This window comes from Pangasianodon hypophthalmus, chromosome 4 (assembly GCF_027358585.1).
Source record: "Pangasianodon hypophthalmus isolate fPanHyp1 chromosome 4, fPanHyp1.pri, whole genome shotgun sequence".
In the NCBI taxonomy this organism is placed as follows: Eukaryota; Metazoa; Chordata; class Actinopteri; order Siluriformes; family Pangasiidae; genus Pangasianodon; species Pangasianodon hypophthalmus.
Genome location: NC_069713.1, coordinates 24,516,043 through 24,535,521, shown reverse-complemented (window position 1 = coordinate 24,535,521; position 19,479 = coordinate 24,516,043). Strand labels below are relative to the sequence as shown.

Below are 19,479 nucleotides of genomic sequence, written 5' to 3'. Positions count from 1 at the left end.
GCCTTTGTCTCCTTTTTACATTCTGCAAATGTGATGACATCATTCCTGATCAATCCCCATGTCTGATCTGGTTCTCTAATGTGATATACTAAACACTTTGTACAGAGAATCAGAATACGTCCAGGGATGCCTTAATAATAACCAGATTTAATTTTTTTAAGAAAGAGCATATTCCACAATCTTGTTTTCAACTGGCTCAGATTTCCAAAGTTTACAAATTCACATGAATTCACTCCAAAGTGATTTCACTAGGCATATTTTGCTCATTTTTGGTCCGATCCCTAGTGTGAGCTTGTATTTAATCTGTTTATTGTGTTTATTAAAAAGAGACGCCCTGTTAATAGTGTTGAAATGGTTTATTTGTTTATGCAAATTTTTTCTGGAGATCAACCAAGCACATTAGAAAATATTGTGGGCATGTAAAAGCAGAAATAACCGCAGGAGTGGGCGGGGTTGGGGTCCTGCGCACAGCAACCTCTGGCTCTGGCCTCGTTCAAATATACATTTACATGTAATGTTTTAAATAGTCAGCTTGGCCTCTGTTGCAGTAGCGACAGCGTGTGCGTCCAGCCCAATGGCAGGACGGCGTCTGTTCCGTCGGGGTGCCCGCTCACGTCCCCTGATGCCAGCTCGAGGTTGGCGCGCAGCTACGACCTGCAGGAGCGCCGGCGCACAGGAGATGTGACAGCCACTGAACTAACACACTACCAACACATGCCGACTGATGAGAGCGAAGCACAGATGCTGGCCACCGTCGACCTGGACGGCATGAAGAGTAAGTGGTGTGTGTGCACGTGCGTGCGTGCGTGCATGCGTGCGTGTGAGATAGATCTAAGCACTAGGTGTATGCACATGCAACATGAATGAATTCTTCTCAGTGACTGTAGTTCACGTGGTCACGTATTGTGATCACAGACATCTCAGACATTCTCGGGGATAGCTTTTGTTTTCTTGTTGCCATCTGACTTCTTTTTCATATTAATACAAAAGCCGCTTTGATCTGCAGGCTTGTTTTTTTTGTCATTGAATAAATGACAATGTTTTCACCATTTGTGGCAGTGATTCAGGAATTTGGGCAATTTGTAAGCATGCAAAGCTTCCCACACCAATTGTACACACTTCTATCACATTTGTATGGTGTGTATGTGTGTGTGTGTCTGAGAGAGGGAGGGACAGAATAAGAAAACCAGGCAAAAGAACAATAGTTCATTTTGACTCTGAAGACAGGAGGAGGTATGTTTTTACGTCAGAAGGCTGAGGCGAGAGATTAGATCACATGCGTTAACAGATTCAGTGATATGATGTATGATACGTGTATCGATTGTAGCTAATCTCATCTGCATCATCATAACCTAACGTTCGGTATGTATTATTCATTTAACCTTTCTAGGCATGGTCATGTTGCACTCTCTCTTTGTCCTTCTATTACTCACTGTGGCCCCTGTCAGGTCACCGGTTTGAAGATGTCCCTGGCGTACGGCGTCACCTGGTCAGGAAGTGCAGTAAGGGGCAGGTGGTTCACATCAGCAAGGACCACAAGGAACCGAGCGGCCGCAGCCGTAAACTGGACAGAACCCCACACGAGGTGAGTCACTTCAGTGATTATCATCATGCATTTTATAGAGGAAGTAAAAGTAAGAGGCAGGATTTCCTCAGCTCCTTGTCCTGTACTGAGGATAAGTTTAGGAAGCACACTGGCAGTGATAAGTGACTAAGGTGAAGCGCACTTTGGCTTACACGGGCTGCTGTGTTTTTTTATCAGAGAAGGTTGTTGTGTCACGCAGCAGACTACAGCAGGGCTCACACAGTCCAGCAGCTCCAGGTACGGCTGCTCAGAGCACGTTTGAGTGGTTTGGGACACCACCGGTTTTGCTTAGGCTTGTGCATGTTTAGTTTTACAAACTCACTTCTAACATCACACCTAGAATTACCTGTGTTTAATGTGTGTGTTTAGATGAAACAAGGACTGGCGGTGTGTTTGTCAGTACGGTTCCCCAAACAATTGTAGGGCTTCAGAGTTCAGCTTTGTGTATATATATAGATATATATATAAATATAAATATAGATTTTTTAATCGTTGTTGTCTTTGCCATACTGATATCACAGAAGCCTGCAGTATGCAAAAGAGCGCTTTAGCAAACCATAATTTATTACTGTGTTGCGTGAGCACTTTAAATATTCTGCCCGAGCTCCAATCAATTGCGGCTTTACCGTGAGCCCAAAAAAAAAGAAAAAGAAATTTTAGTCAAATTAATGCCGTGTTTACAGTACAGTGTGACATGTTAACCCTGGGTTCACTAGTTGGTTTTATATATTGCAGTTTTAATGTGTAGCCAGAATACGCAGCCCTAATTTATAATATTATAATATGGTATAATATTAGAATTGGGCGCAAAAGTTTGTATAACCTTCAGACAAAATGAAGAAGACAAAGAAATCATATTTATAGCAATAACACCATTTTTTTTCCTGTTCCTTCATTATTAAAAGTAACAAAATGGTCAAACTTTGATCTGTGTAACCCCTGGCACATTCATCCTGACATAATAACTTTTCCAGATTGCTTGAGCAGGATTTGCACATTCTTCTTGACATATCTTTAATAAGAGCCACGTGTCTCCCACTGCCTTCTTCAAATCAGGACCATGACAAAACCTTTTCTTATTTTTCTACTGATTTCACGTTAGGTTTTGGAGCCTTGTTGCGGGATCCATCTACATCGATTTCATTTTAATATTTTGGAATCTTATTTTTGAATTGTAGATATACTGATAAAACATGAGTACATTTTTACTTTTAAAAATCATGGGGGTGTAAACTTTTGCCTTAAGTAACAATGAGGTTTTTTTTATTTATTTTTTTTGCTTAACCGGTTAAAGCAAAATCTGTTCTGTGATCTGTTATTAACTATCTACAGAATGTGCATGTGTGTGCTATGTGTTAGTTTATTGTTTCTGTTGTGTTTGGGCTCAAATACAACTTGATCAAAGCACTATTTATATGTTAAACTCATAAATTTTAAACCAGTGAAACCAGGATTATTATTTAAAATTGTAAGGATATATATTTTAAAAAGACTCATTTTATGTGTGAATATTAAAATCTGTTTATACATAAATTTATCGGCATATTAATAATCCTTGTGTGACTTGTCTGCGTGAATTGTCTGCCAGGTGTTTGTGGAGCTGAACGAGCTGGTGATGGATAAGAATCAGGAGATGCAGTGGAGAGAGACGGCCCGCTGGATCAAGTTTGAGGAGGATGTGGAGGAGGAAACGGACCGCTGGGGCAAACCACACGTAGCCTCGCTGTCATTCCGCAGCCTGCTGGAGCTGCGTAGGACCATCTCACACGGTGAGCATGAACACCCACATCCTTACATAAGGATATACATTATCACCAGATGCGTGAGAGTAGATCATGAGAGTGGTGTATATGGGCAGGTGTCGTACTGCTCGACCTGGACCAGAGGACGCTGCCTGGCATTGCTCATCAGGTGGTGGAACAGATGATCATCTCCGACCAGATCCGAGCAGAAGACAGAGCCAACGTGCTCCGAGCACTGCTGCTCAAACACAGGTCAGCACAAACACTCAGGAAAATAAAGGGGCCAGAAATGGTTCCCTAGAGGAAAGCTTTTCGTTATCAAAACAACTTTTTCATTGCTGCATCGAACTATTCTCGTTTGTGACAGAGAATTGAAAAAGATCCTACTAAAGTGTCACTGTTATTGGTGGGAATGATTATGTAATTCACTGGAATGTGAAGAAAAATTGCTAAAGAATCATAGACCTAAATTTTCTTTTTTTTTAAAAAAACAAAAAACAAAAACAAAACAAAAAAAACATTGTTTTTTGCATCATTTTAAAGAACCCTTTCTGGCACATTTATTTTTTAGATGGATTATTGGATGGATGGATGACTTTTTTATTTTTATTATTTTTAGATTTATTTTTTCTTTTACGCAAGTCCTTCATGCACTTGTGTCTGAAGATTTACAGTCAACTGGGACATTAAAAAAAAATCAGTAATTAGAAAAATCTAAATGTATTTGATTAACATGAGTTGCCGTGGCCATATTATTACAGTCATATACTGGACAAGTGACAGCTACTTAAGTGACTTAAAGTGTTTTAGCGTCATAATAATAACTAATATCGAAGACAATTTTTCTTTCAGGTTTGTGTCTTTGTCTCTAGACATTACATACAGCTATAAGATGATGTTGTGAATCACTAATGTACAATATAAGTCATAAATTTATGAGTAGGAGAGTCAGTTGAAGATGAAGTGATACACAGCACCTAGACAGTTTGCAAGGATTGATTACCTGAAAAACTAGATTCAAGATTTTAAGAATTAAGATTCAAGATTTTATTTGTCACATACACAATTATATACAGTATATATTGGAATCCTGGCCTACTCCTCTTTAGACTGTGCATTAAATAGTAAATTAAAGTTAAAATTTAAAATCAGAAATGAATAAGAAATAAAAAGAAATAAGAGACTAGAGACTAAAGATAAGAGACTAGAGACTAAAGATAAGAGACTAGAGACTAAAGATAAGAGACTAGAGACTAAAGATAAGAGACTAGAGACTAAAGATAAGAGACTAAAGACTGAAGCTGGTTTATACAAGTGCTAGAGTGATTTAGCAGCAAAAAGGACCCTTTCAAACCGTAGTGCATAAACATTAACACAAATAAGTTGAAAAACCAAGAAGTAATACGCTGCAAAGTAAGTGCAAAGAAAAATAAAGCAGCATCCTAGTGTATGTGTGGTGTGTATGCAGATCTCAGAGTCACATGCTAGCTTTATGCTGAATGTTATAGCAGCAATAATGATAAATAAATTAATTGGACTTACAGCACATGCTAGGTTTTGTAATTATCATGACCACTTATGAAGTTGATATTATTGGTATATGTCTGTAAATTTCCACACTTGTAATACAATTAGCATGTCAGGACTATAACCGTGCAAGGTAACATCTGGGTTTTTTGTGAATACTGTAATATATTGTTTATAGTAGAACCCATGAACCCTTTGGATGACTGTCAGAAGATTTCAGGAGCTCTGTAGCCTTTGCTTAGTACTACTAGTCGAACACAGACTTTGCTACATGCTCCATGGCATGACTGAAACTCTTCTCTCATTTCAGTCACCCGAGTGATGGGAAGGAACACAACTCATTCCACAGGAACATCTCGGCGGCGAGTCTCACCTCTCTAATGCCTCATCACCATAGCAACAACCATGTCGCCCCCCCAGAACCTTCTGCCGCTGACCCGCTCATAGCAGGAACCACTGAACCTGACTCCCACTCCTCCGTCGACGTCGACAAGAACGAGGTACAGCATGTAGTTTAGTCCTGTACATGTCTCTGTGTCTGATACACACTCCATGTGTGTGTATCTGTATATAACTGATCCTCTGTGTCTCTGCAGAAAGATACTCCTCTAGTGCTGGGCTTGCACAAATCCAAATCTAAGCACGAGCTCAAGCTTCTGGAAAAGATCCCGGAAAATGCAGAGGCCACCGTCGTGCTTGTGGGTGAGTTGGCTTTCACATGATGATGATGCGTAATGCATTACACATATCATTAATACGCAACGACAGGGTGACGTGATGCGGCCCGACGTGGCAGTTACTGTTACTGTTACTGTTACCAACCTGAAGTTGATTATGTTCCAATAACGGCATGTCCTGAAGTGTTTCTCTTATACTCTTATACCACAGCATTTTGTCAACACTAACAATTTTTCGTTTACTAAAGAACAACACTCATTTTTTTTTTCCATTAATAGTTACATTTAATGTTGTGGAACATCCATGAAACAAGTTCATGTTATTACTGAAGTTATAGCAGGTGTAAACAGCTGTTCCTTAATCAGCCATCTTTTTTCTTTCTCTTAAAGTTTATAAGCACAAATAACAAATTTATGTTACTGAGGAACCACAAGTCCTCCAACCTGAAGACTTCTCTGTGTCCCATTTTGTTAAAGAAATTTAAAGCAAAACAGAATAAATCAGGACATTTAAAAAATATTACTAAAATACAAACGGAGTGAAAAATATACAAAAATAAGCAATATAATAACTAATAAAAAGAATAAGGCCTATATAAACAGGGCTGTGGTGGTGCTATGTAGACAGGTATCCCAAGAGAACACCTGGAATGAAACATCTGGTGTGGTTTTGTATTAAACTCTTGATTTACTGGCACGACTGAATGTTAACCTGAATCTCCACAGGCAGGGTGGACTTCCTGGACCAGCCGTCCATGGCTTTTGTGCGGCTGCAGGAGGCGGTGCTGCTGGAGTCGGTGCTGGAGGTGCCGATACCAGTGCGCTTCATGTTCGTCCTCCTCGGCCCACCCATCGCTAACATGGACTACCACCAGATCGGGCGCTCCATATCCACCCTGATGTCTGACAAAGTAAGCTAAGAGCAAGTGGTTAACTGTTGACTTTATCTGCACGGAAGCAAATATTTTGGAACTTGGCCCAGACGGAGCAACTTGTTTAAAAACAAGATCGATAGATTTATATCTTAATTATTCTAAGACGACAGGATTTTGTATGAGCCACATTATTTTTAAAATGCAAATGTTTAACCCTGTAAATACGTCCATGATGAAAATACACTGTTGGTTACACATTACATTTATATTGGTTTTAATGAATGCATGGATAATTTGCAGCATGTTGCAATTTGTTTCAGTTTTTCCTGAAAATATTTGTCATGAAATATAATTAAACAACCCACCTGACTGAGTGATCATTTTCATCCATTTAGTATGTCCAGTAGTTTGTTGGAAAATGTAACAAAATGATTTCAATGTTTTGATCAACATTTATGTAGCGGAGTAAAAGTAGGTCTAAATGAGCTCTATTAATGAAAAGTGTACTTTAATTAAAGAAGTAAAACATTTTAAATTGTACTCAAGGAAAAGGAAATCTTTGTACTCCATTACGTTACAGCCCTGGGGATTGTTAAGCAGCTCTTGTGTTTTCTGTCTTGACAGCAATTTCATGAGGCAGCATATTTGGCAGATGAGCGTGGGGACCTGCTGACCGCCATTAACAGCTTTCTGGACTGCAGCATCGTGCTTCCTCCATCAGAGGTAGGAGGTGACGAGCTGCTGCACTCTGTGGCTCGATTCCAGCGAGAGATGCTGCGCAAGAGACACGAGCAAGAGGTCAAATTACAGGCCAAAGAACCCAAGAGGCCTGAGGATGAGGGTAAATACATGCAAGAACACACACACTTAGACTTTTTTGAAAGCCTGCTATGAAAACCACACGTTCGTGCAGTTCATGCACTGTAGCCAACAAAGAGAGATTGTAGCTAAAGAGATAAACTATCTATCTTTTATACTTTTTAATTACTGACATGCCTAAGATTGTTAATTTTACTTATTATACATATTTAATGATCTTACAATCTCATCAGTTTGTCTTTCATTGTCTATGCCTGTGCTTTTGTGCAGCTCTTCTGCCCCCAAGTAAACCCGTAGACGACCCCCTGCGGAGGACGGGACGCCTGTTTGGTGGGGCCATACGAGATGCACGCAACCGTTACCCCAAATACCTCAGTGATTTTAAAGATGCCCTCAACCCTCAGTGCATGGCTGCTGTCATATTCATTTACTTTGCTGCCCTCTCTCCTGCCATTACCTTTGGAGGACTGTTGGGTCAGTTGATGCCTGGGATGCTTGTTTGTTTGGTTGTTTATGTATGTATGTATGTATGTATGTATGTATGTATTTATTTATTTATTTATTCAGTCAGTCAGTCAGTCAGTCAGTCAGTCAGTCACTCGTTCATTCTTCCTGACAACATTCCCTTTGTTTCAGAAGAAACCTTAATATTAGCAAAAGAATCAATTTGACTAAACCATGTATAAATTGAAATATCACAATGTGTAAGTGGTATGCTTATTGAGATGTTTTCATACAACCCCCTGCAGGTGATAAGACTGAGGGCTTGATGGGTGTATCGGAGTTAATCGTGGCCACTGCAGTACAGGGGATTTTGTTTTGTCTGCTTGGAGCGCAGCCCCTCCTTGTGGTTGGCTTTTCTGGACCTGTGTTAGTGTTTGAAGAGGCGTTCTATTCTGTGAGTATTTTCATGCATCAATATTTCAACAGCTTTCCTTTGCATATGCACATAAACGTCATTACAGAGTGTCCCAAAAGTCTCCATACATAGGGGAAATGAACACTTTTCTAGCAAAATGTAACTTTATTTACAAAACATGCTCTACATGATTGCCATTTCTTTGTGAACACACACGGAGTCGTCTCTCCCACTCATGATGAACTCGTGTTAACGCATCTGGCGTTATGCATGTAATTGTATGCAACTTTGCGACAGCTTCCCGATCCAGCCATCAGAATGATTTCAATACATTCTTCTTTTGTCAAAGGCATTCTTAAAGGCTATCTGAAAAAATATATATATAATATAAACGAAGAATGAGAAATTTTGAAAGACATTTTGCTAAAACTTATTAATTTCCCCTATGTATGCAGACTTTTGGGACACCCTGTAGTGTACACTTTAAATAAAGTGCTTTGTGACCATATTGAATTTCAGATCATGGTGATCTAAATGTCATTCTCAAATGTACTAAATGTACAAAATCCAGCATAGTACATAAAGTTTTCAGTCAAACAGGATATTTCCTGCTCTTCGTCAGTGCTGCAAACATAGTGTTTCTGAGGCTGTAGGATGTGGAATATCTACTGTGTAATATGTAAGGAAGAAAACATGAAGGGCATGCTGTTATAGGAAAATAATCAACAATGATGCGACCGAATGCGAAGCAGTTATTGTTACCGTCTCAAAGTGAATTCTTTTCCAAATAACAACATATCCTGAAGTGTTTTGTTCCCCTCATATCACAGAAATTTGCCCTAATAATTTTTATTTGTTAAAGAGCAAAATTTAATACTTTGTATATGAAATTTATGGATATGTAGAATGTTGTGGAGTGTCCGTGAAACAAGATAGTTTGTTAACAGTTATATGTTATAAGAGCTTTAAACAGTCGTTTCCTCACCAGTCTCTTCTGAGGTTTATAAGACAAACCAGCAGCATATAACCAAGAAGCTGCAAAGCCCACCGTCCTGAAGACATAAAGTTACAGGGTTACTTCTGAACATTACAAAATGATACCGGAGACCCCTTCCAAAAAAGCTAAATGAATGTCTGTTCACAGAGAAATTCATCATATCAACAGTTACACACATTTTCAAACTGTAAGTGGAGTGTCCATAATACAATTCCCTGTGTAAATTGTTACTATAGGAATTGTAACATATCAGAATGAGCACATTAATAACAAAAACATGTGGTACAGCTATTGTTTTCATAACCTGCTGTTATAAAATGTTAATCGCCACCTTCTGACCAATCAGAATAGAGAATTAAGACAGTGCTGTGGTATAAATGGATACTGTATATATTTTATGTTCAGGTTTTTTTATCCTTATCCTGTCCGTTGTAAGCAGTGATTCGCAGGTCGGAATCGAGTCGTTTTCGACCTCGGCACATTCTATACACAGAGTGGGGAGAAAAAAAAACAAGCTTGCCAGATAATTGTGTTGAGTGATGTATATTTTCTCCTCAAAACAGCGATCTGTATAGTCAGTGCTATACATTTAACAAGCGAATATGTCTGTATATTGATTGATCTACAGAAAACATTTGTATATACAGCATAACTCTACTTTGTTTATTTCCGATGCTGTGTGCAGCCATGTTGATTTGACGGAACTCGTAGATGAGAAGACTACCGTAAAGTGAAGTAGGAAGTTCAAGTTGAGGGGGGTGTTTTCTTTGGCTTTTCTTGGTTGGAGGTTGGGAATTACAAGCTGCAACCTCAAGTTGAAAGCAGCATTACTCACACACTAGCACCAGTGAATGTTAATAGGAATTACTGAAATTACAAATGATGGTGTGGAATTAATGAGACTAAATGTTTAAAGAGATTTACCTCCTTTATTTCTAGAAAATTTGTCCTGGGGAATGTTTCCACTTTAATCCCTATATATTTGTGACAGTTCTGTACGTCCTATGGAATGGAGTACCTGACGGGACGGGTATGGATCGGGTTTTGGCTGGTAATTATCGTGGTGGTTATTGTGGCCTTTGAGGGAAGCTTCCTGGTGCGTTTTGTTTCCCGCTTCACGCAGGAGATCTTCTCCTTTCTCATCTCCCTAATCTTCATCTATGAGACCTTTGCGAAGCTTGCCAAGGTAAAACTCATTCTCTTTTCATGATAAACCATAACCATCATTTTGCAGATCTTCACACTTGTCCTCATTTGTTTTTCAGATCTTCAAAGACCACCCTCTCACCTCTTGCAACAGCACAGCAGAAAATGACACTACACCAGAGTTCCTGGTCAACTCCAGCAGAACTCAAGACATACCTGGGAAAGTGTTGAACCAGCCCAATACAGCCCTGCTGTCCCTCGTGCTAATGTCAGGAACCTTCTTCATTGCCTTCTACCTGCGCAAATTTAAGAACAGCGCCTTCTTCCCTGGCAGCGTAAGATTTTGATACCACACTTTTTTTTTTTTTTTTAGGATTGTTAGAATGAGACATATTACAAGGAGAAAGAAGGAATAGAGGGCTGATTCACGTTACCAGTTGCATAATGTAAACAGAGAAAGATTGCTAGTTGAAATCAAGACTTCTACAGACAAAGCCTCTGAAGTCTCTTTCAGGAAATGTACAGTACTGTGCAAAAGTCTTAGGCACCCTATTTTTTTTTTTTTTAGTACAAACTTTGTTAAAGATTTTTATTTTATAACTTCTACATTATCTAGTCACTACAAAAACATTTTAGATTTCCAAACATTGGTTTTCAAGGGCAAAATTAAATGTTACACAAAAAATGTTTGTATGTCAGTAAAGAAAGTGGCATATTACATAAGAGACCACTTTTTTTAGACAAAAAACATAATGAAGGCTGCTGGGTTTTGCTGCAAAAATAAGAAGCAAGTGTGACAGTCAAAGCCTCCAGAAGAACTGTGGCTGCTTCTGCAAGATACTCAGTAACACTTACAGCTCATTTCCTTATAAAACTGCACTAGTTGTACCTGAGACTATTTTTTTTTAAAGCAAAAGGTCATCACAGCAAATATCGATTTTGTTTCAATTTTTACTGTTTACTGCTCTTTTTAGTAATTTTTTTTTAAATGTAGTAAGATTTCATTATTTTTGAAGGCATCTTTGCTCTACAGAATTTCATTACATGTGCCTAAGACTTTTGCACAGTACTGTATATTTGGATAGTTTCACTGTGACTATGCCTTTACTTAAATTGCTTTGGTGTCTGTGCACTTTCTGGTTGGCCGAGTAAACAAAGCAGGTATTTGTATAATGGTGTTATACACTGCCTGCCCAAAAAAAAAGTCACTGTTTAAATTTTAATAGGCAAATACATAAGAGTCTATGAATGGATCATTATTAGAGTGATTATAATGTTTCTAGTATGTTATATGTTTGGCAACAGTTCTTTTAATCTTTAAAAGATTAAGTGTGAAGTGTGTAGCTTTTTAGTTCTTTAATAACCATGTAGAAAGACGTATCATGGCCATATTCCAGGATATTCCAGGATTTACAGAATGCTCACCTCTTTCATTGTCAGTACAAGATCTTGAAGAAAAATTGATGCACCTCTTGATGGAAATAACATCACAACATTTATTTCCATCAAGCAGTGCATCAGTTTTTGGTCAAGATCTTGTATTGACAATGCAAGAGATGAGCACTGTTTAAAGTCTCCTCCAGCACATCCCAAAGACTTTCACTGAGGTTAAGGTCAGGACTCAGAGGTGCCAATTCATGAATCTTGGCAGTGTCATCCTGGAATATGGCCATGATGCGTCTTTCTACATGGTTATTAAAGAACTAAAAAGCTACACACTTCATCTTTTAAGATTAAAAGAACTGTTGCCAGACATATAATATACTAGAAACATTATAATCACTCTAATAATGATCCATTCATAGACTCTTATGTATTTGCCTATTAAAATCTAAACAGCGACTTTTTTTTTTTTTTTTTGGCCGGGCAGTGTATAAAAGCATTGCACCAGTATAAGCAATTAGCTTCTTATGTCTTACATCTGTAAAACACTTTAGTTCTTTATTCACAAACTTCATGGCCTCTTCAGAGGTACTAAAGACTGTGAGTTGCCGAGCTTTGCACCACCTTTACTCCTCTCAGTACCTTGCTGAACTCTTTGCGTTGTTCCAGCAAACATACTGTGTAGTGCTGAAAGGTGTACACCTTGTGGCCCTTGTATTCCAAGTTGCCTTCTTTTAAAAGTCATACCAGATCACTAGTCCAAGAGAGCAAAATTGGCCGTGCCCTCTGGGTGTTAGGAGTGGCTTTACTCTCTCCCCTGTGAGAGCAACACTAGGCAAATGTGGGTGTCTGTGAGCTGAAGGGGGCATTAATGATTTCCTCAAAGTGTGTTTAGCTGTCCTGTGATGTAGCATGAGCAGAAAAATAGTGGCCATACCTATCTCTGAGGAAGCATGTGCTAGCCTTCGATCCCCCTGTTTAGTAGCGGTCATGTGACTGGGGAGAGCTGGCTTGTGGGTGGGAATTGGCAAAATGACCAAACTGTGAGAAAATGGGGTTTAAAAAAAAAAAAAAAAAAGACACCTGATTCAACTAACCAATTAATTTCCAGGGTTAGTACATGTGTTTGAGCAGGAAAACCACCAAACTGTGCCAGACTCTGGGCCTCCGGGACTGGAGCTGTGCACCCCTGTTTTAGACCTGGCTGTATCTTACAATATAGTGGTTTAGAATTATACTGAAGTGTTAACTGTTTACAGTCCATCTAAAACCAAGTTCTCTTCTGGTGCAGCTCCGCAGGGTGATTGGAGATTTTGGTGTTCCCATTGCTATCTTCATCATGGTTTTGGTGGATTATAGCATAAAAGACACCTTCACCCAGGTGAGTTGTTAAAGAAAATAGTACAGCGCATTATTCTCGTATATCTTACGCACACTTTGTATCATAACTGACCAAATGGAAAGAAGAAGGTTACCATGTAACTTGGCTATTATAGGCCTTCATTACTACTGGATGCTTTATTGTAATTTTGTATTCATTTTTTTATCAGCTGCAGCTAAATTTATTGAGCTAAACTTGAATCTCTGACTTGTAGTATTTTGAGCTGAACACACTATTGCTCCTTTTTCTCTACAGAAGCTGAGCGTGCCGGACGGCTTCAGCGTGACCAGCCCAGAGAAACGGGGCTGGGTGATCAACCCGTTGGGCTCTGACGGTCAGTTCCCAGTCTGGATGATGGCTGCCAGCATTCTGCCTGCCCTGCTCGTTTTCATCCTCATCTTCATGGAGACACAGATCACCACGTGAGCCAAAATGAGTAGCTCATTTGAAAGCACTTGCTCTATCATCAGGAGATTCTGAGTTAGAATTTCAACAATGGTACAGCCAGCTAGTATTGATTTCTCCCTTCAATCAGAGCGACCCTAACCACTTAAGGGTGTCTGATAGCTCCACATATGCTGAAGAGGGCAGATGGCACGCTCCTTCACACACATTCAGCAGCCCTGTGGTGTTGAATGAGTGGAATTGTGAAAATAAGTGGTGGCTTTACATGTCTTGGAGGAGTTACGTGTTAGGCCAAACCTTCCCCAGTTGATAGCTCTCCGGCGAAGGGTGTGTCAGCTAGCAGGATGGAATTTGCAACCTAATTAAGATAAAATGTTCCTAAAAATTGCTTTTGATTATTCAGAGTTTTCAGTGGTCATTTGAATGATTAGTACTTGGGGGAAAAAAAAAACATCTAAAAACCTCAACGCCCGACATAAACACTAATGTATTTAAGATAGACACAAGCATTTAGTGGAGTTTATTACATTACACTGATTGATATCTTGCTTATAAAAACACAATTGAACATGCAGTTCATGTGCTGTATTTAGGGTATAACATAAACACCTTGTACACCATACGTAGTGTACTACATGTAGTGCATGTCAGTTTATATTCAGTAAAAATGTGTGGAAAAACAGAGCTGAATGTAACATGGTAAAAGTACCTCTATGTCTTTAAATAGTCTATTTATTTGAGATATTGGATTAAAAAAGTATTCCCCATTTAAATCTAATCTTGAGATTACGCTAATCTATTTTAAAAAGCTGGACTGGGATGGTCATCTAGTTTAAAGTGAAATTCTTCCTCAATATCATTTTCACTCCCTGCTGTTTTGTTTCCCGAAACTGCACCTTACAGTACTCATCTTTTTTTTTTTTTTTTTTTTTTTTTTTTAGTTTAATTGCTAGTGATTGCATTTTTGCCTGCTTACATGTGCATGTTTTTGCTCTGCACTGTGGTTCTGCTCTGATGATGTTGCACACATCTACAGTTTGAGAGCACATAGGCTGTATGTACATTTCAATAGGTCTTGATGGTAGGACAGTACTCAATACTTTGCCTTTTTTTAAAGCAAATTCTGCATAAATGTAAAAGTCACTCTGTAAGCTGGCATGATATCCGTCTTTCTGTGTGCATCTGATTTGTATAGTCATGTTATAAATATGTGATAAGGATGTATGTTGGAATCTATTTGGAAAGTTAAGAGATTCTAACTCTGAATGTGTCTCTTATTTCAGTCTTATTGTGAGTAAAAAGGAGAGGATGCTGGTGAAGGGGTCTGGCTTTCATTTGGATCTGTTGATCATCGTAGCCGTGGGTGGGATCTCAGCTTTGTTTGGCCTGCCCTGGCTGGCTGCTGCGACCGTGCGCTCCGTGACCCACGCCAACGCCCTCACTGTCATGAGTAAGGCTGTGGCACCCGGCGATAAACCACGCATCCAGGAGGTAAAGGAGCAGAGAGTGACTGGACTTCTGGTAGCAATTCTCGTTGGTGAGTTCAACTTGGGGGGGCATGTCTGTGTGGTAGTGTTTTTTCTTCTTGACGCTTTAGTAAAAGCTCTACATGTCTAAAAATCAGTAAATTGGTGTTTAGACGAGATAACTTTGGATTAAGGTGTCTTCGGTGTGATACTGGAACATGGGGGAAGGTAGAAAACACACCTTCCACCTTTTTGGTGTTTTAGAAATTACAGAAGATGCACTATATACACTATATAGCCACAGATTTGTGGACATCTGACCATCACACCCATACGTGGACCTTCCTCAAACTGTTACTACAAAGTTGGAAGCACACTATTGCAAAAAATGTCTTTGTATGCTATAGCATTACAGTTTCCCTTCACTGGAACTAAGAGGCACAAACATGTTCCAGCATGACAGTATCCCTGTGCAAAAAGTGAGGAACATGAAGACATGGTTTCCCAAAGTTGGTGTGGGATGAACTAGAACACCAATAGCGCCCCAGGCTCCTCACCCGACATCAGTGTCTGATCTCACTAATGCCCTTGTGGCTGAAAGAGCACAAATCCCCACAGCCATGCTCCAAAATCTAGTGAAAAGCCTTCCCAGAAGAGTGGAGGTTATAATAACTGTGAAAGGGGGACTACATCTGGAAGGGAATGTTCAAAAAGCACATATGGCTCTGATGGCCAATTGTCCACAAACCTTTAGGAATATAGTGTATACAGTATATTATTATGTTTAACTATGTAATATATATTACAGTACAGTATATTTTTTTATTTTTCTTTCACTTAAATCTCTGTTTTCAAATGCTAACCAGGTCTTTGCTCTGCCTCATTAACGGTCTGTGACTCTGCAGGTCTTTCTATTGTGATTGGGGATGTGCTAAGGAAGATCCCCATCGCTGTTCTCTTTGGCATTTTTCTCTACATGGGGGTTATGTCCCTCAACGGCATCCAGCTGACTGAGCGCATGATGCTGCTGCTGATGCCTCCCAAATATCACCCAGACCATATGTATGTGCGGAAGGTCAGTCAGCTCTCCTGATGTAGGAGTAAAAATTATAAACACTGCAAACATGGCCATTAGAATCTCCTCATCAAGCCCTTCCAAACCCACTGATACCATCAATGAGTGCCAGTATCTCATTAATATCTCAGAGGCAGCAGTAACCCAGCTTTTCTATAAAGCATCAGTCTGCTCGAGCATCCCCTTGACCTATGACCTGTCTGTTTCAGGTGCGCACTCTACGGATGCACCTTTTCACAATGATCCAGGTGGTGTGTTTGGCTGGGCTCTGGGCTGTCATGTCCACCCAGGCCTCGTTAGCGTTCCCCTTCGTCCTTATCCTCACCGTGCCCATCAGGAGGTTCCTGCTGCCGCGGATCTTCAACCAGCGCGAGATACAGTGTGTGAGTGTTTCTCGACGTAGATAAAACTGATTGTAAATGGGGAAGTGTTTCCATTACAGCTGGTTGATTAGAGCTGGTGTGTTTTTTGTAAAGGATTTATAAAGCCTTTTCTTATTTATGGTATACACTGTGTTGCCAGTTTATTAAGTACGCTGTCCCAGCACCTACATGTGATTATCTTGTACACTTATACATTAGGTGCCCTTGGTAGTGTGCTTGTGGCATTGCTGGGGTTTTAAACACAGCAGATATTGTGCCTACACTTTTTTGAAGGCATTGGAGTATTAATGAGACCACAGACAGTGAACATTAGCAGCAGTACTACCCTATGTGATCTCACATGACAGAAGATAAAAACTGATTTCTTATGCACATGGAGGCAAAAAACAAGGTTGCGCATGTACCAGTAGTTCTACAGCAAAGTTACGGCACCGATAAATCAGTTGGGGGGTGACGAACATACAATCATACATTTTAGGTACTTTTGTTATTATTATTACTGTTATTGATCTGTAAATAGGGTGACCAATACTTGTGAGCCGAATAGGAGACATGACTTATAACCAGCTTACCAAATTGCTATTCATACCAAGTAGTGTGACAAAATACAGTGTGTTAAAAGTCACACATTCAGGTCGGTGTAAGAACACTCGATTATTAAGCCTGCTTATTAAAGGGCTTTAAAATTGAAAATTGAAGCCTCTTTATTTTAGTGTGCCTGTATGCTGCTTTCCTCATCACGTGTGTGTTTTTCACAGCTTGACGCAGATGACGCAGAGCCCACATTCAACGCGAGGGAGGGGCAAGACGAGTACACGGAGATGCACGTGCCAGTATGACGCTGATCACGCCACTCTGACTGACACTTATTCTGGGTGAATGAGTGGAATCACAGATACAATCCTAGACTTTTCAGTACGTTATCTTGTGTAAGACGTTGACCAGTCAGTGACTGTGTCACTGTAGCTCTGTTCCCAGAAGCATGAGCATCATGCCTATAGAATCATTTTATAGCTTTGTGTCCATCTCGAATTTTAACTGATAGTAAAACTATATTTGCGTATTTAACGGTTGCCTGGTTGTCAGTATATAGTTGTTTATCCACGAGGTTTAGTGTGTACTAACACCTGGGGTTTGTATAATTGTGTAGCGAGTGTGAAATGTGACACCTCCCCCTCTCCCCCACACGAAGCACTTTATGACCAATCATAATGCTTTTTTTCTGTTATTGATTTTTCATCTTACTGAAACCAGGGTGAAATGTTAATGTAGGCTGAACAACTATCAAACATTATTTAGGTAGCAAAGCTATTGGCAAGTGTGTTTTTTTTTTTTTTTTTTTTTTTCGGACCAGCACTGAAAAGAAAGCAGTTGTTTTTGCAAAACTCAGTGTTCTTTAATGACTGTATATTTCAAATCTGTTGTGAAAAGTATGCAAAGTTTTTGACAGTAACATGCAATTCTGGTTCACCTCTCCCAACCACCAGGGATGGTTAATATCACCTGATATCTTCTTGTGAGACTAAGGAAGGGTGAAATTATATGCTAGTTAAGTGTATAACTATGATTTGTAAGTATGTAACTAGTTCTCTGTCATTTGGACCCAGCACTAATCGAACAAATTACTTATTGCAAATACTACACTTTGTGACTTAGTAGGAAGTTCTCAGTATGTATGCACGCGCGCACACACACACACACACGCGCACGCGCACACGCACATGAACAGATCCAGGTGATGTTTAATTTCCCTGGCACTTGTCTGGTGATCACAGAACCACAGTTACATATGTAACTAGTGTTATCTTCTATATATCTTTATATATTTAAAGCCAAAAAAGTATCAAGAGACCAGTGTATAGAAACCTGCATTATTGCTGTAGGGAGTTTAGCCATTCCCAAAATAGGAAAAGTCGACTGTAGGCTGTGTGTATCTTCCATTTGTGTGACTGAATCTGCTAAATTCTGAAATAAATGGCTACTGAATATATTTTTAATCATTTGAAATGAATAGTAGTGTTTAGGACTATAAGTGAAAGTGATAAGGGATGATGGTACTCACCCTTGCCAGTTAGGTCAATGAATCACATTTTAAAGGGTTCTGTGGTATAGGCTGGCAATGATAATAGGCCACATCTTAATACTATTTCAAGTTTTAAAATAAACATAGGCATCTGATTCAAATGTTCATGTATACGCAAGTCTTTTTTTTTTAAACATTATGCCTGTTTATTTTAGTCTGTAGTGTGTGATTCTTTATTAAAAAAAGTTTAAGATCCAAAGATGCAGTACAAAGCTGAAATCTTGAACATTTCTGCATGTTATGTGTGTTTTTTTTTCTTTTTTGGCCTAATTTTATTTTTGTACTTTGTCTGTCAGTGACTTCATAATTTTAAACATTTAATAGGCAAAAGATGGATTATTTGTTACAAGTGCAATCTGTCTTACATTCCAACTATAACACTCAAACTGATTCTTCAAAAATCTTGAACAAAATGTTATTTTACTTATGTATGAAACTGTACATTTCCATTTGCTCCTGCCAAAAACATTTGTGTTGCAACCACTTGAGCTTATGATGTAGTGCCTTTTAATATGATGTTGCTGTAAAACGGGCCGGATGAAACTGTGTAGTCGCTTTTGCTTGATGATAAGTATGAAGCAGAAGTGACCTTGTTTGTTATTGTATGAATGATGGTGAAGAGTGAGACGGTGTGATTTGTGAGACTGGATCAGAATGACCATGATGTGACAGTGTGAAAGCAGTAATTCCTCTGTGTTTATACACAGTGCAGACTCAATAAAGCTACTCAACATTTCTACCCATGTTCTGTGTTATTCAATTCAATTCCATTTTATTTGTATAGCGCTTTTAACAATGGACATCATCAAAAAGCAGCTTTACAGAAATATATAAATAAATAAAAATATAAATTTTAAATTGTATACACTAATGAGCAAGCCAGATGTGATGGTGGCAAGGAAAAACTCCCTGAGATGACATGAGGAAGAAACCTTGAGAAGAACCAGACTCAAAAGGGAACCCATCCTCATCTTGGGGACACCGGATAGTGCATTATAAATAATTCCCTTCTATAACTGTGTACTACATGCCCAAAAAGTGCAATTGTGTAACCAGGAAATTCATCATAGTTTTCA

General features: G+C 39.1%; 1 protein-coding gene across 7 annotated transcripts in view; it reads left to right on the top strand.

Moving 5' to 3' along the window:
• Window positions 1–19,142, top strand: part of slc4a2a (solute carrier family 4 member 2a) — a 38,802-nt gene extending 19,660 nt beyond the window's left edge. For all 7 annotated transcript variants that reach the window (XM_034303692.2, XM_034303693.2, XM_026936412.3 and 4 more), the window contains exons 7-24: window positions 549–775; window positions 1,449–1,585; window positions 3,174–3,354; window positions 3,444–3,579; window positions 5,165–5,354; window positions 5,451–5,556; window positions 6,258–6,442; window positions 7,031–7,247; window positions 7,496–7,699; window positions 7,975–8,123; window positions 10,073–10,267; window positions 10,347–10,562; window positions 12,902–12,991; window positions 13,247–13,413; window positions 14,680–14,933; window positions 15,768–15,937; window positions 16,147–16,320; window positions 17,079–19,142. In XM_034303692.2, the coding sequence (XP_034159583.2) occupies window positions 549–775; window positions 1,449–1,585; window positions 3,174–3,354; window positions 3,444–3,579; window positions 5,165–5,354; window positions 5,451–5,556; window positions 6,258–6,442; window positions 7,031–7,247; window positions 7,496–7,699; window positions 7,975–8,123; window positions 10,073–10,267; window positions 10,347–10,562; window positions 12,902–12,991; window positions 13,247–13,413; window positions 14,680–14,933; window positions 15,768–15,937; window positions 16,147–16,320; window positions 17,079–17,159 (3,079 nt within the window). In that variant the 3' untranslated portion in view covers window positions 17,160–19,142. The remainder of the gene's footprint in view (window positions 1–548; window positions 776–1,448; window positions 1,586–3,173; window positions 3,355–3,443; window positions 3,580–5,164; window positions 5,355–5,450; window positions 5,557–6,257; window positions 6,443–7,030; window positions 7,248–7,495; window positions 7,700–7,974; window positions 8,124–10,072; window positions 10,268–10,346; window positions 10,563–12,901; window positions 12,992–13,246; window positions 13,414–14,679; window positions 14,934–15,767; window positions 15,938–16,146; window positions 16,321–17,078) is intronic.
• The last annotated feature ends 337 nt before the right edge of the window (window positions 19,143–19,479 follow it).